General features: G+C 36.5%; 1 protein-coding gene across 2 annotated transcripts; it reads left to right on the top strand.

Annotated features, from left to right (window-relative positions):
* Window positions 13,092-15,423, top strand: LOC109840761 (F-box/kelch-repeat protein At3g61590). Of its 2 annotated transcripts, none has more exons than XM_020409514.1 (2): window positions 13,092-13,332; window positions 13,958-15,423. In XM_020409514.1, exon 2 carries the CDS (start codon window positions 13,990-13,992, stop codon window positions 15,196-15,198), a length of 1,209 nt encoding a protein of 402 aa, XP_020265103.1. In that variant the 5' UTR covers window positions 13,092-13,332; window positions 13,958-13,989; the 3' UTR covers window positions 15,199-15,423. The 2 variants fall into 2 exon arrangements, with proteins under 2 accessions (XP_020265103.1, XP_020265102.1); XM_020409513.1 differs by having other exon boundaries at window positions 13,094-13,391.

The following is a 16,169-nucleotide window of genomic DNA, read 5'->3' as shown; positions in this document are numbered from 1 at the left end:
CAAACTCAAAATAACTTTTTATAATGAACAAAAAAAAGTAATAAACAAAAATAAGTATAGTATCTCCGAACTACCATAACAAACTTCAACTACCGCAATCTCTCCAGAAGCTTCACAACCCAAGAACTCTTTTTTTTTCTAATTTAAGAAAAAGACAATACATAAGAGTTATTTGCACTTAAACTACACCAAAGCTCAAAAATATGTAAGTAACTCTGATACCCTATAAGCTATAACGACTTAAAGTACCAAAGTCAAACTTTTTGGGAACTACGGGGTATGTTTTCGGCAAAAGAAAACCCAGCGTATCAAATTACCAAGCGGCACGAACTTTAGAGTATTTAAGTGCAAATAGACCAAAAAAAGAAAAGAAAGAAAACACTTTCCCCTCTTTCGTGAAAAATCAAAATCGAAAGAAACCCACCTTCCTTCTCCTCCCTCCGCCGGGCCGAAGAAGGCCGCACCCCAAACCCATCCAAGAAACCCAAAACAATGTCCCCCATCCTCCTGGAGCTAACCCTAATCTCGGCCCAAGACTCTCCCCTTCCCCACCACGCCGACGCCGGGCCTCCACTCCTACGCCACCGTGTCGTCGTCCTCTCCCCACCCTCCGCACCCGCGTCGACCGCGTGGGCTCCTCGAACCCCACGTGAACGACAAGTTCCTCTTCTCCTCCCCTCCTCCCCTCCCCTCCCCTCCTCCCTCCTCATCCGCATCCTCTCCTCCTCCCCCTCCCCCTCCTCCGACCCCCTCCTCGGCTCCGTCCGCCTCCTTCTCTCCAACCACGGCCTCCCGAACCCGCAGTTCATCGCCCTCGGCATCCGGCGGCCCTCGGGTCAGTTCCATGGTGCTGCAATCTGCCTGCGTCGTGGTCCAGCACGTGCCGGGGAGGATACGGAGGGCGCTTGAAACGGACAATGCCGTCAGCTACGGGATCTCATGGAGGTCGGGGTCTTGAAGGAGGCAGTCCTTTGAACAGAGAGGTGGCGGCTCGGGGAGCATAATCGAGGAGGAGGAGGAGGTTGAGAAGGCAATGAGGCAGATGTGTGGGCTTGGATTGGGGATGGGGAGGATGATGCAGATTCACTCGAGCCCGTCCGATCAGAATCTGCACACTTCTTGGGGCTCTGCTGTTGATGATGATGATGATGAGAAGGAGAACAAAAGGTGATTTTGATCCAATCTTGTAGATTTCTTGGGGGATGACGACGAGGGGGAGGGCAAAAGATGAGTTCTTTTCCCCGTTTTTAATTCAACTTCAGTTCATTCTTTGCACTACAGACGGCTATGTTGTTAGATTGATTTGTTGGTTCTGTGAAGGAAATTAGGTTGTGGGTTTGGAGAGTTATACTCTATTTGATGGGTTAAAATCATTTGGGGGGATGATTTTGATATAATAACAGCCAATTTTGGGGAGAGGACAGAGGATTTGTTACTAATTCAGTGCACCCCAAAAAAAAAAAAGAAGAAGATGATGAGGGGAACTTATTTGCTTTAAATTTGAGTTTAAGTTCATTGTTTGTGCTGCACATTGTTGTAAGGAAATGGGATGGTGTGTTGGGACTGGGACTGTAACTTTCTGATGTTACTTTTTTTGATGGGTTGAAATCCTTTGTGAGGATGATTTTGATCCAATTAGAGTTTAATTTGGAAGTGTTGTTATGTTTCTTAGTTATTCAAGGTTAAATGGGAGAATGAGGGATTTTTTGGTGCTTGGATATGCTAATTTTAGGTTGAAAGTTTATAGCTTGGACGCAAAAAATGGAAAGAACCAACCCCTTGCTGCTTTTTTTCTCTGTTTTGCATCAATTTTGATTTTCATTGTAGCTTTATAGGACAAATGCTAAGCTTTCAGTTACTGTGTTTGTAAACAATGCAAGAACCTGTAGATTTCTTGAGATGATGATAACAAGAAGAAGAAAAATGAACCCTTTGAGTTGATTAATTGAACTTATTTACTCATGTTGTTAATCTTGTATGCTCTTAATTCGTTCTTTGCAATTGATAGTATTGTTGGTTCTGTGCAAATTTACCGTTTGGACGGTTAACAGAGTTCATCTGTTTGTAAAATTTGATAAGGAAGTCGAAGTCAACTTGTTTAATTTTGCTATAAAATTTTGTTTATCCTTCATGTCACAAGTCATCTTAGAATTGCTCCGGGCTTCCTTTTATCAGAAAAATTTTGGGCCCTGATTGAAATGAAACAGGGTAACAGAAAAGGGCTAACAAAAACATTTACAGCCAACGTTGAACAAATTCTTTGCTACTTTTTCATATATAAGAGTATAAAACAACAATGAGCACATTATGAGCTTTAACAATCAATACCACCACTATTTTAATCAAACACATGCTCTCTTGCTGTCTCCATGCTTCTGTTATTGTGGTGATTGGTTAGTGCATGCATACATTATAGTCACTAAAAACTTAATAAATGAGCCTGACCCTTCGCTAATCACCATCCTACCTACTTAATTTCTCTTTTTTTGACCTGTAAGTTGTGTGTTGTCCAATTGCAAAGCCACCTGATCTCCTGTGACGCTCCCCTTGGTTTCTTTTGGATAATGGGGCATTTAAATTAGGCAAAGATCTAATTTTTTAAAACATCTTTTGATTAACCGAACTCTACGCACCGTCCAATTGTATCCCACTGCTAAAATTTAGTATAGGGGTAATTGCATATTAGTCTCTTACATTTTCTGTAATTGCCAAAAAGTTTCTCAAATCTCAATATTTGCCAAAAAGTCCATCAAATTTCAACAATCCATTTGATAGTGGGTGTATACCAGAAACCCAAAACCCAATAACTCTTCTTCTTCAACGGTCAATACGTCACCCAAATGCGGATCTAACTATTCCTACGGCTAAATTCCCTTCTAAATGCTATATAATCACCTAAATTTTTCACTATATCCATTCCTCTTTCTCTTCTCTAACTTTCGCTTAGGGGTTGTTTGGTTGCACACTTTTTAAGAAAACTTTTCTTAAAACATCTGACAATGGCAAATTTGTAATTAAAAGTTTTCCAGAGATTTCTGTAAATTGTGTTTGGTTCAACAAAAAATTTACAGAAATATTTTCTATAAAATATCAAAACCTACCAAATTTTACAAAAAGCAATTTCCTCTCAAAATGAGAGGAAATCACCAGAAATCTGACACATACTATATTTAATTAAAAACCTACCAAATCTTGTTATTTTCTATAAAGTTATGAAGTATTTTCTTGTTTTGAACCAAACAAGCCAAGTACAAAAAACAAGAAAATTGGTACTTTTTGATTTCTCAAAACTTTTCCTATAATTTTTTTAAGAAATACAAGGAAATCATATTTTAGGTGGAAAACATTTCCTATAATTTCTAGAAATTGAACCAAACACCCCCTTAACCCAACAAAAGTTTAAAAATAGTTAAAACAGATTTTCTTGCCAAAATGTTCCTCTGGTTAATAATTAGGGTAAATTTCCATTAACTGTAATGTGAATACATAGATTTTCCGTTATACTCTTAACTCATTAAATTTCAACGACCCCTTTGATAACAGGTGTATATCCAAAACTCACAACCCAAAATCCAGTAACCCTTCTTCAATGGTTAATACATCTCTCCAAACCAGAATCTGAACTATTCCTACAGCTAAATTCCCCTCTAAAGGTTATATAATCACTTAAGTTTTTTACTATATCCATTCCTCTTCATCTTCTCTAACTTTCAAGTGCACTTGACTAAATTTCCATCTCTTAGGTTATGGCTTAACACCACAAAGTACTAAAAAAGTTAATAGATTTGGCAAGAAAATTAAAGAATTTAGTGACTTTTTATCAAATACTGATATTTAAGGAACGTTTTAACAATTAATGATGATTTAATGGACTAATATGCAATTACCCATTTAGTATATTAGGATTTAATAAATAGATTTTGTCACGCACCGAGCCCGCAAACCTGTTGGCAAGATATAAGCTCTGGGACCTACTAAGTGCAATATATAGTTTGGCTCAATCAACTGCCAAAATTAATAACTACTCTATGTTACAATTGGCTTTCAAGACTTATCATTTAAATTATATAATCACTCAATCAATATCCGATGTGGGACTAAATATTAAGATATCAAAATCACCTTCGATACCTTAATTAAGCGACGTTCTCGTCGCGACATGTCAATTGGTCTGTTCCAATATCACCACCAGGAGGTGGCTCGCACCGCACTCACGCAATGTAGCACTCGGTCCCCTGTGGCGCTTAGCTTCACGTTTTTGGCTGACTAACTACTTTGATACTATTTGTCAAACCTCCCGGCCCACGGGCTCGTTGGGAGTGATATAAGCCTTAAGACCCACTAAGTACAACACGTGATTTGACTCAATCAGCTGTTAAAATCAACCGGTCGATGTTACACTTATCGCTCAAGACTCATTATTTAAATCACGCAATCAGTCAATCAATTTACCGATACTAGACTAAATCTTAGAGTATCACATATTTTGACATCCCCACTAGCATTCTTTATTCATGTTTTTTTCTCGTCCTCTTTTTCTATGATGATGATGACAAGGCTAGTGTTTGAAACTGTTGACAACCAAGAGCCTAGTGGTTCACATTTCACGTCAGAGCAATGACATCTTTTTGAAGCTTTCAAAGGTCGTACAAATGCAAATGGGGCTTCAAAATCTTGATACGCGACTCTGGACGTTGAGCTTTGCCCTTCTTTTCTCAACACTTAAAGCGTATATTTCCTTGAAAGTGCTCAAGGACGATCGCATTGCTTTCCGCAGCGGTATGGCTTTCTTCGTGTTCATTACAAATGTCGGATCATGATTCATACAAACGTAATAATATATTGCAAAGTTTTCTTTTTCTTTCTCTTTGGAGATGAGACCGTAATTGTATGGAGATAATCGCAGGGTGCTTTCCTGTTGCTCTACAATAGCTTTTTACGAGACACTTCATAAAAGTCATACAAAGAGTTGATGAGACCTCTGAACCGTGAGGTGGTTTGTATAATAAGATCAAAGTATACATCACTGACATTACGAATGGACTTCTTGTTCTATTAATAAGAATTGATTATTAAGTCAGTGGACTCCAATGTTAAAGTGACAGTTTGGAGGAACGAAATTAATAAATGTTGGAACTCAGGATCTCTCGCGAAATCTATTACTTTACCACTTTTATTTCAAAAAAGCTAAAACTAGCTTTTTGACATCCATAATCCTAAGAAAATGTAACATCCCTCGATTTGGTAAAAGCTATGAGAAACAAATTAAGCATGATATGGTGGATGTAGCTAAGCTGGAAAGTTGGGTGTTTTACCTTCGGTGGTGCTGCCACTATCCTCTCTCTACTTCATGCTCTACATGAGGGTCAAAGCCACATCCTTCATTGCATAAAGAGCATATTCCAAAGGTATTGGGATATCAAGGAGTTCAATTTTTATTCATTATTCACTCAACATTTGAGTCACCAAATCAGTGTCTACAAGATTCCATTGCCCCTTCGTTGTCCTAAAGCCTTGCAAACCCCAACAAGACAAATCTATGGTGCTCTAACAAAATATATTTGGATTTTTGAATCACAACACACTTTTGATAAGCTATTTACGCTATTAGTACACGTCAGTATGTTGTGCGGCTTGAGGCATGTTTTGAGTTGATGAGTGCGTTTCACTCCCCCTTGCTATTTCTAGGAGACGAAAACATGTTATGGGTGAGACAAACATGTGATAAATGCATGGTTTACAAAGGAAAAAAGGCTCGTTTTTATTTGGATTTTTATACAAAAAACCATGGGGAGAATGAGGTTTGGCGTGGTTTCAGCAGGGGATAGTTGTGAACACCTAGGCTACTTTCGCTAGTAAATTATAACCTGCATGGTTAAAATTTATTCGTGAAATTTGAAAAAAAAAATATTATGTTCCTATGATATAGGAATAATTGGGTCAAAATCAATTTCATACGCATAGCTTGCGACCTCCTAGAGTCAGGCCCCAATGGATTTTGATGATATTTATTATCTAATCTAACAACGTGTGAAATGAATTACAAAGGGTGTTTTTATATGTAATCTACCTTAGTACGTGAGGTACTTTTGTCCTCTTAAGTTTCCTGAATACTAGACAACGTGTGGGAAATTACTTGATTAAATAGATAAGTAGGGAGTAAATAGCAGATTACCCGTACCCCACCATGCCACCATTAAAAAAAGGTTTTACTTAAAGTAATACTTCTATCTTAACTGTTTTAGTAGCACCTAACATTTTTAAATTAGTATTTAATTATGTTAAATGCTAAGATAGTTGTCGGTGGGTAAGTGCTAGCATATAGATGAGGGGTGCTGTATGCAACTTGCCCATAAATAAATAGAAGTAATCATGTTAAGCCAAAATTGATAAAATTTGGATATAATCGAGTTATAAATGCCAATAAATAAGGAGCGATTAGTGAAATTGGCATGAAGCGTACCAATTTTCACTAAACGTGCAATAAAAAAATATCAACTTTTAGATCATTGAACTTCGTTCGTGTCCTGTTCTAAGAGTGATATCAATTGAGTGCGCATTTATTGTCACGTACTAGGATCCATATGGTACTTTACCCATGAAACTATAAAAGAGACAGAAAAATGAATAAATATCGTTTATTTATTATTATTATTTTATTTATTTTTGTATGGATTGTTGGGATTATGTCGTTGATTCTATGTATAACTTTATGAGAATTAGATGATATGATTAGAGATCTATCATGATTAGGAGATTGCGTCTCATCATGATTAGAGTTTGAATCCTATTTTAATTAGGAATGTATGCTAGAAATAGGGTTTTGATTTCCCTATATATATATTCTTCTATTGTTGGAGGAAAAACCCAAACAGATTAGAGACAACCAATATTCTTATAATGTAGGGTTAGCAGAGGACGTAACTTGATTCAAAAATATTGTGCGAGAGACGAGGATTTCGTAGTCTTTGTCCGTGCAAAAGATTACATCATTGGGAGAGGGTTTCACAGTCTTTGTCCGTTCAAAAGATTATAATTTAAATGTGATAGTGGATTGATTTTGATCCCGTAATTTTTCCTTGTTGAGGGTTTTCCACGTTAAATCTCGTGTGATTCTATTTGCTGCGTTTGGTGGTTTTCGGGGTTTTTGTGATATCTAAAATCTCAACAAGTGGTATCAGAGCGATGGTGATGGATTCAGAAGCGAGTTCTCCAGATAGAAGATGACGTCGTGCAAGATTGAAGATCGGCGTTACAAGAATCAAGATGAAGAAAAAAAGGAAGGAAGAATCAAGATGAAGAAAAAAGGAAGGAAGAATCAAGATGAAGACAAAAAAGGAAGGAACGACCATTACTGACAGGAGGATTTAACGACGACTAATCGTCCGGAGGAGAGCGCCCGAGGGATGCGGTGTCTGCAGCAGTGAATCGCAGTGTCGAGGGGGTGCAACCGGTCACCGACAGAGGGCTTGCGTGGAGACGAATTGGCAGTGAGAGGAGCAAGGGGGCACGACCAAGTGACACACAGGGAGATGGAGATGGTGGCATTGGACTTAAAGACGATGAATGCTCATATTCAGTCCAAGCTAAGTGATAGAGGAGATGGAGGCATCTGACTCGTAGTGTGGAGTAGGAGAGGTGCACCAATATGATTCGAGACGAGTGATGCAAGTGGAGTACGAGGGCAGCAAGTGGGGTGAAGGCTACTGTCAAGTTCACTTTGGGAGGAGAAGCATGGTTGATTTACTTCTAATGTCAGAGGTGACGAAGATCTCTTGGTGTACACAAGAGAGGTGAAGGCGTCACGGTGAAGCAAATGATAGCGAGGGTCACGGGACGTCCCAATTGGAGTGCAGGTGCTTCGATTTAAAGTGCGAAAGGAATAGATGACTCTAGTAGGAAAGGTAAAATTTCAAGACATCGATGATATATCTTCAAGGGAGTTTGGGAATTAAATCCAATGTGGAGATTGTTGGGATTATGTCTTTGATTCTCTCTATAACTTCATGAGAATTAGATAATGTTAGAGATCTATCATGATTAGAAGATCGGGTCTCATCATGATTAGGAATCTGAATCCTATTCTAATTAGGAATGTGGGCTAGAGATAGGGTTTTGGTTTTCCTATATATATTCTTCTATTGTTGGAGGAAAAACCAAGCAGATGAGAGAGAGAGAGAGAGAGAGAGAGAGAGAGAGAGAGAGAGAGAGCCAATATTCTTATGATCTAGAGTTAGCAGAGGACGTAACATGATTCAAGAATATTGTGCGAGAGACGAGAGTTTCGTAGTCTTTGTCCGTGCAAAAGATTACATCATTAGGAGAGGGTTTCGCAGCCATTGTCAGTTCAAAAGATTGTAGGAAGTGGGTTTTGGAGAGAATAAGAGAGTTGATTATGTATGTTTGTGAGACGATACTTGAGTGGTTCCTCTTGTAATTCTCCCTGATACATAGTGAATTTTTCGTATTGTTGCCCGTGGACGTAGGTTGAAGTTGGTCGACTGAACCACGTAAATCTCGATGTTCTTTTTTCTTTATTGTGATTGTTTTCTATCTTATTGATTGTGAGTTGACTTCCGAATTACGGAGATCATAGTACGCGGTGACACTACAATCCCCAACATTGATGAGTGGTACTTTCTATTTGATTGCTTTCTTGGGTTATGTTAGTTGAAGCTCTCTTTTGAGACGATTGAACCTCTAATTTCCCTTCGTTTCAGTTGAAGACAATACAATGGAAGAAGATTAAGATTTTGGACATTAAGTTTATATGGAAAGGTTGATTAAGATCTAATAATAGAGTTCATTCTGTTATTTCTCGGGTTTTAGACAAAAGCATCTTTATAGAGACGGCCACTTTAAATCTCGTTATAGCTGTCAATGGCTGTTTAAATAGGAGCAACCTTTTGTGTTTCTCATTAGATCATTAGGTAAAAAAGTAGTGCTTTTGCTTTCAAACATGAAAATAAAACTTAGATTAATCCTAGATCTATGAGCCATTATATGAGGCAGTACTCCCACGCATGGCACCAAATTTTATGCTTGGACAAATATGAGTTCCGACATGTTTAGATGGTAGAAATATCAAATTAAAGACGCATTGCGTTCAAATTGAAACTTTGTTTGAATAGTATAAAAACATTTTTTATTAAACTTATTCATCAAATGAACGGATGAGCTATCTAGCTAGATATTTTTTCCACTTGTATAAATCTCTTGAGGACTAACTGAATTTTTATAGTAAAGTTTTGAAGTGCTTAGATGATGATGGAATATTTGCAATGGGAATTTAGATGTTGGTCCCTGAAATATTTGAAATTGCCTATAAGGCCCTCATGTCCTACATGATCTTGCAATTAGGGGTGGAAATGAACCAAATAATTAACAAATAGTTCGATAATTGTTCGAAAAAGTATTCGGTCATATTCGATTCGGTAGTTCATTTACCACTAAACAAATATTTTTTAGTATTCGAGTTTACTAACGAATAGAATTTAACCAGATGTATATTCGATTCGTTTGTCTATTAAATATTCGTTTAAAATTTGATCACATCATATTACTTGTATTATTGCACATATGATGTCATATTTTTAACCTACATACCATTTCTACTTGAGCTTTATATCCTGATTTTAAGACTTAAATAATCTTAAATCTGTTTTCTAATTAAAATTTTGATTTAAATATATATACATCATATATTATAAAGGAATAAATTTTATTTATGAATTCAAATACTATTTGAAAATCAAATTCTTTAGCGGAATAAATATACTTTGATATTCGATAAATATTCGTGAATATTCATGAATATTTATCAAATACCAAGTATTCGAGTTCGAATTCGAAAAACTAGATATATGAATTTTAGAGTCCACATTCGAATTCGATAATTTTAAACAAATACAAATACGAACATCTTAGTATTCGATTCGATTCGATCGTTTACCACCCCTACTTGCAATGCAATCCCTCGATGACCAAAATACCCCTCAAATCATGTTTACCCTTATAACTCAATTTTGTTAAAAAAAATTGGAAATTTCACAAAACCGCCCAAAACTCTAGGGTATTTTCCACAGCACCATCCTGAACTTTGATTTTCCCACTTTTAGTTCCTTTTTCGCAAAATCCAAAAAAAAAACTCAAATAACCCCCAACATTTTCAGTTTTTTCCACAAAAATTCTCAAAAAGCAAAGCAAAGAGAAGCAGATGAGCTCCAGATAAAACAAAAATAATATTGTATAACTAATAAATTCCTCCAATTGCAAGAACTTTTTTTTCTTCTGGGATTTTGTGAAAGAGGTTAAAAGTTTTCCGGGTCAATTGAGACTCTTTGGAATTTTAGGGTACTGTGGGAAAAGCTTTGGGGGTTAAGTGAAAAAAGCAAAGTTTTGAAGGTACTATGAAATTGCCCAGAAGTTTTGGGGGTGTAGTAAAACGTATTTTAAAAAACATTAGGTGAGGGTCATTTCGATCACTAACGGATCAAATTGTGAGATCCCATAGGATTTGAGAGGCTCATGAGTAATTTCAAAATTTTGAGGGACTAATACTAAATAACAATATAAGCACCATGATGTTCTTGATTCGTGTCTAACCTATGCATGGATTAAATTGTTTGAATCTTTTGACGTTTTAATGAAAAGAATCGACTGTAATGACGTGAACGTTCGACTTAAATGAGCTGATATTGATATTGAATGAATAATATTCTACTCTAAATCATTCCTTACATAACAACCCAGTCCATTATTAATAGTGTAAATATGCTTTAAAGATATGTAAGTTCCATCTGACATGTAACATCTATTTGGAAATAATCTCTCTAAAGTTGGGTTTAAGTTATTCCAAACTACAACTAGTATACATTTAGTTTGGTCTTTGGCAAAATTCAATCGCAATTAATGAATTCTCAGAAACCTCATTTTTGGGCACAAATATGAAAATTGAAAACAGAAATTTGGTCAACCCCAAATGGTCAACGAGCTAAAAAAAAGGGAAAAAAAAAAGAAGAGAGAGAGAGAGGGAGAGAGAGCCTATATTATTCCCTTAGATCTTCATGTTTTGACTTAGTCCTCCAAACCTTGATGTTTGAAACTAGTTCCCCAAGTTCTCAATGGTTTTCAAGTTAGTTCGGCAAATCTTCATATTTTGACTTAATCCCTTGAATATTTTTATATTTTTAGGAGGTGCTTGAAAATTTTGAGGGACTAAAAGTTAAAACACTTAAACAACCTGGTGACTAATTTCAAATATAAATATTTTGTTAAGGATTAATCAAGCCCAACCTAGAGTTAATGGGCCTTAAACAGGGGCTAGGAACTACTTTTAACGCAAATGTTATAGTTTCTATGTATTAGCTGTTACTCGCCATATAAAAAAGGTATTGGCTTGAAATTATCACTTTTTCTTGTCATATCCAGTGCAGGACTATACTCACACGATCTCAATATCTCACAATTAATTTGTAAGTATAGTTCAATCTTTTTTGAGATTCAAACTCTGGTCTGAACTATCCGTCATACATTCGATACATTGATATCCAACATTTGTAGGATTTTCCACCACTTCACTTGTGGTTAACTAGACCACCACCAACCTTAGCTACGATACCATTTGATAGGAAGGAATTGGACCCAACCTGGAGTCAAACGAATGTTGGAAACCAATTTTAACTAAAACACTATAGTTTCCATGTATCGGCCTCAACTCATATTTTAAACATATCATTTTTTTTCTTACTCTATCCGATGTCTTAATAATCTCAACAAATTTATTCTCTATCCGATGTCTTAATAATCTCAACAAATTTAGAGGACTAATTGTAAACACTCCAGATTTTGCAGACCAATTCAAAATATCAAGATCTGGAGAACTAATTTCAAAATATGAACTCTAAAAATAAAAACCCTCATTTGACAAACAGAACTTTGTTTCCAAACTAAGGCTGACCACAAGAAACATGAAAACCTCTGAATTTTGAAAATTAGAGATGATTCTTCTAAATTTTGGAGAGTTTCAAAAACTACTCTCTACTTTCGAGAAAATCTACAAATTGAAATACCATTTTTCTTGAAACAAGCATATCTTTCAGAAAAGCTATAAAAAGGATTCCCATAAAAAAATTGTTCCCAGGGGTGAGCACGGTTCGGTCCAAACCGAAAAACCCGACCGAACCGATCCGAACCGACCCGGAAAAAGCGGTTTTATGAGTAAGGCGGTTCGGGTCGGGTTGACAATTTTTCAAACCGACCCGAACCGAACCAACCGAATATATTTGTGCCTATGATTTGTGAGTTTATTGATGTGTTCGATCACCATGAATAGCAGTTGCAGGGAATTGATTCATACATAACCAATGTTCTAATGAGTCGGCTTCTTTTTTTGTCTCCACAAAGACCAAAGTCAAAGCTTGCTACACAAAGACAAAGCAAGTCCGTTACTAAAAAATTACAACGTCAGAGTCTAATATTTAATCCAAAAGGACAAGTTACTTCACTTAAAAACAGTATACATACATGAGCAAGAATAATAAATTGAAGTGAAGTTAAAAAACAAATACATGCTGGCATAGGGTAGTAATAATATATAAAAGATAAATTGAAGTGAAGTTATACTTGATGAAGTTAGAACCGAACAACCAAACCGAACCGCACCGAACCGATTTGTAATGGTTCGGTTCGGTTTTGAATTGTAGGTGGTTCGGTTCGATTGTTCAAATTTTGGTAAAAACCGATCCGAACCGAACCGTGCTCACCCTAGGTGCAACTCACCTTTAAGTTCAGGGTGTTTTGTAAACGTTATCCCAAATAACATCCCATATCGTAACCGTCCACAAAATTACAAACAACAGCAACAAAAAAAGAAATTAGGCCAAAATCAACACAAAAAAAAGCAAACTAAAAGACAAACATAAAGATGAAATAAATATACTAATAAAAAACCAGTGGAGTAAAAGCCTCATCATTTCCCTTTTGAGCGAGGCTAAAAAACAAACACCTCTAAATACAGCCCTATGCATTTCCCTTGCCTGTCAGTTTCTTCTCTGCATTAAAAAATAAAAAATAAAAACTAAAAAAAATTATTTTATCTGTCTCTTGTTGCCCCCCCACCCCTCCCCTCTCAGAGCATAAAAGGGCATACGATGATGGAGATGGGGATGAAGAAGCCCATCTCGTCTCTTGCCCTCTTCGATCTCTCTGATGTTGAGATTTGATGAAAAATGGACCTTTGAGGTTCGCATCCGGGTTGAAATCTGGAGATTTTGATCGAAATTGGAGAGACCCATGGCTTGATTTCTTCGTTTTATTGGCTAATATTGACGGGTTTGTGAAAAATCTCAGATTTTGGTGGCTTTTGCTTTGTGTTATTGGCTAATATTGAGGTATTTAAACAAACCCGTCAAAACTTTTCCATGTTTTTTGATGTGGGTTTCTTAGTTTAGCCCCCCTTGTGCTTGATCTGCTGATATCCATGCAGCCTTTTGAACATGGGTAATAGAATGTGCTGGTTTTGATAATTGATTACATGTAGGGGATAATCTCTTCTGAATCTAGGGTTTTGTTATTAGTTGATGGATGATTTCCTTTTCCCTGGATTATTTGTTAAATATGTCCTGCAAATTATTAAACCCATGGAATGAAAACCTTAATTTTATTTGTGGTTCATCCATCCTGGAAATGGGGCATCATACTTTACTTTATTCACATGATATATGGTGGTAAAGTCCGTTCTGGTGAATATTTGTGTTACTTAATTCATATGTCAATGTATTGGCTGTGAACATCATCTTTGTCTCTTGTTGTTTGATCAGCGTGCATGCTTAAGGTGTCTATAATTCTTAGCTAGAGTTTATATCCTAGGGATTGATTTTTAGTTTTATTTTATTTCTACCATTTTTTTGTTGTATGTTTATTTACATTTATAGATCTGATACCCTCATCATGTCAGGTTCTTGCTAGTGCTTTTGTTGAATTTTCTGTATGGAGGGTGAAGCATCATGGGACCTTTATCCTCTCAGCCATTTCAGAGTCGAGTTAACTAGTTACCGAGCAATTTCTGAGCACAACGACACTTGTGAAGAGGGCACAATTTCCATAGATAACATACTCCCCGATGATATATTAGAGAGAATCCTCTCTTTTTTGCCCATTGCTAGTATATTCAGAGCCTCGTCCGTGTGCAAAAGATGGTATGATATCGTTAATTCAAGAAGGTTCCTATGGGCCGTCAAGCTCCCCCAAAAGCCATGGTACTTTATGTTCACATGTAATGATTCTGCTTCGGGTTATGCATATGACCCTGTTCTTCGCAAATGGTATAATTTCGAACTCCCTTGCATTGAGCATAGCAATTGGTTTATCTCTTCTTCGAGTGGACTGGTTTGTGTTATGGATAATGATAGTAGAAGTCACATTTTTGTTTGTAATCCAATCACAAGAGATTGGAAGAGGCTTGTTGAACCTCCGGGAGTCCAATACCCTGATTATAGTGCTCTTGCCATATCTGTGGATAGAGAGAATCATACCTATAACGTTGCTATGGCGAAATCTAAGCAAGTTCCTGGTGATTATCTAAGATGGGAGTTATCTATTCTCATATATGAATCTGAGACTCAATTGTGGGTGACTTCCATTAAAGAGGTTTTAATGGGATGGAGGGGAGGTGATGAGTGTGTTATATGCAATGGAGTGGTTTACTGTTTAATTCACTCCACGGGCATTTTGGGAAATTCCGACCTCCGCCATGGACTCATTGTTTACAATCTTACAACAAGATTCCCTCACAATTCAATTTTGCAAACTTTGATTCCGGCCCCTTGTCCTCTTACTTGTGGCCGGTTAATGAACTTGAAAGATAAAGTGGTGATGGTTGGTGGTATTGCAAAGTATGATAGGCCGGATATTATCAAGGGAATTGGTATTTGGGAGCTTCATAAAAAAGAATGGAGAGAAATTGCTCGAATGCCTCATAAATTTTTTCAAGGATTTGGAGAACTTGATGATGTTTTTGCAAGCAGTGGTTTTGATGGTCTCGTCTATATTCAGAGTTATGGATCTACTGCTTTGCTTGTGTTTGATATGAATCAGAAGCAGTGGAAATGGTCTACAAAGTGTCCTGTGACAAAGAGGTTTCCTCTTCAGCTTTTCTCTGGTTTTTGCTTTGAACCGAGGCTTGAAGTTACTGCTTGATTTCATTGTTCTCTGTGTTGCGATTCTCTTTTGCAGAGGAAGGTTTTTATGGATTTGGAGAAAGGTATAGAAGTTTGATATTTTTATATAATTATTGATGAAAGTGTTGGTGATCAAAATATTTATCTTTTTTGTTTTTGTTCTTTGCTACCTTCTTCATGAAGCTTAAGCTTGTGACATGTTTAAGCAGAGTTGATTAATAGAAAGTTAAATTTCTGCTTCATATTTTGGATATTACTTTTGTTAAAAGGTTTTATTTATTTTATCCTGCTATATCTTATTTTAGTTACTAGTTATTTCTTTTATCCTGAATGATAATTTGTGTTCTGTAATTGGTATTCTAGCCTTTGCATATGTGCAATCCCTTAATAGGTCTTTGTAGTACTTAGAAATTGTGACTTTTTTCTTTGCTTTGATGATCTCTATCTTTTGAGGACAGAATTATTTCGGAGTTTCTGCTAATTTTCTGCTAGCCCCCCTCGCTTGTCTTTTGTCGATCCTACCCTCAGTATTTGTGGGCTTTTTTTTGTTGTTGTTGTTGATTATTTATATACCTGGAGCTCGCCACCCACTACTTAGAAATGGAGGGTCATCAAATTGAAGAATATTTTTGCTTCATTTCTATTAGCCTTATTTTTGGGTGACTTTCAATTATCCCATATCTCATAATAATATACCTGGCCAGATCTTAATCCGAATATTTTTTAGTTCCAGTGTTTTGCCTTTGTCATGTTTTCTCTGTTTCCTTGTGTTCTTGAATTACTTTGGACTCCTGAGCTACTGATGTTGCTACATGTGCCCTTCATACTCTCCTTAAAATTTTCTCTATTATTATTCTTATTTGATTATCTTTTGAATATTTCTATCTCCTTGCTTGCTACCATGTTCAGTTCTTGTTTGATTATCTTTTGGATATTTATATCTCCTTGCTTACTACCATGTTCAGTTCAATAGTGTGATTATCATTTAGT

This window comes from Asparagus officinalis, chromosome 5 (assembly GCF_001876935.1).
Source record: "Asparagus officinalis chromosome 5, Aspof.V1, whole genome shotgun sequence".
NCBI lineage: Eukaryota > Viridiplantae > Streptophyta > Magnoliopsida > Asparagales > Asparagaceae > Asparagus > Asparagus officinalis.
This window is presented reverse-complemented; position numbering and strand designations above follow the sequence as displayed.

Coding starts and splice junctions, on each gene's coding strand:
- LOC109840761 (XM_020409514.1), top strand. CDS start 13,990: ATGGAGGGTGAAGCATCATGGGACCTTTATCCTCTCAGCCATTTCAGA.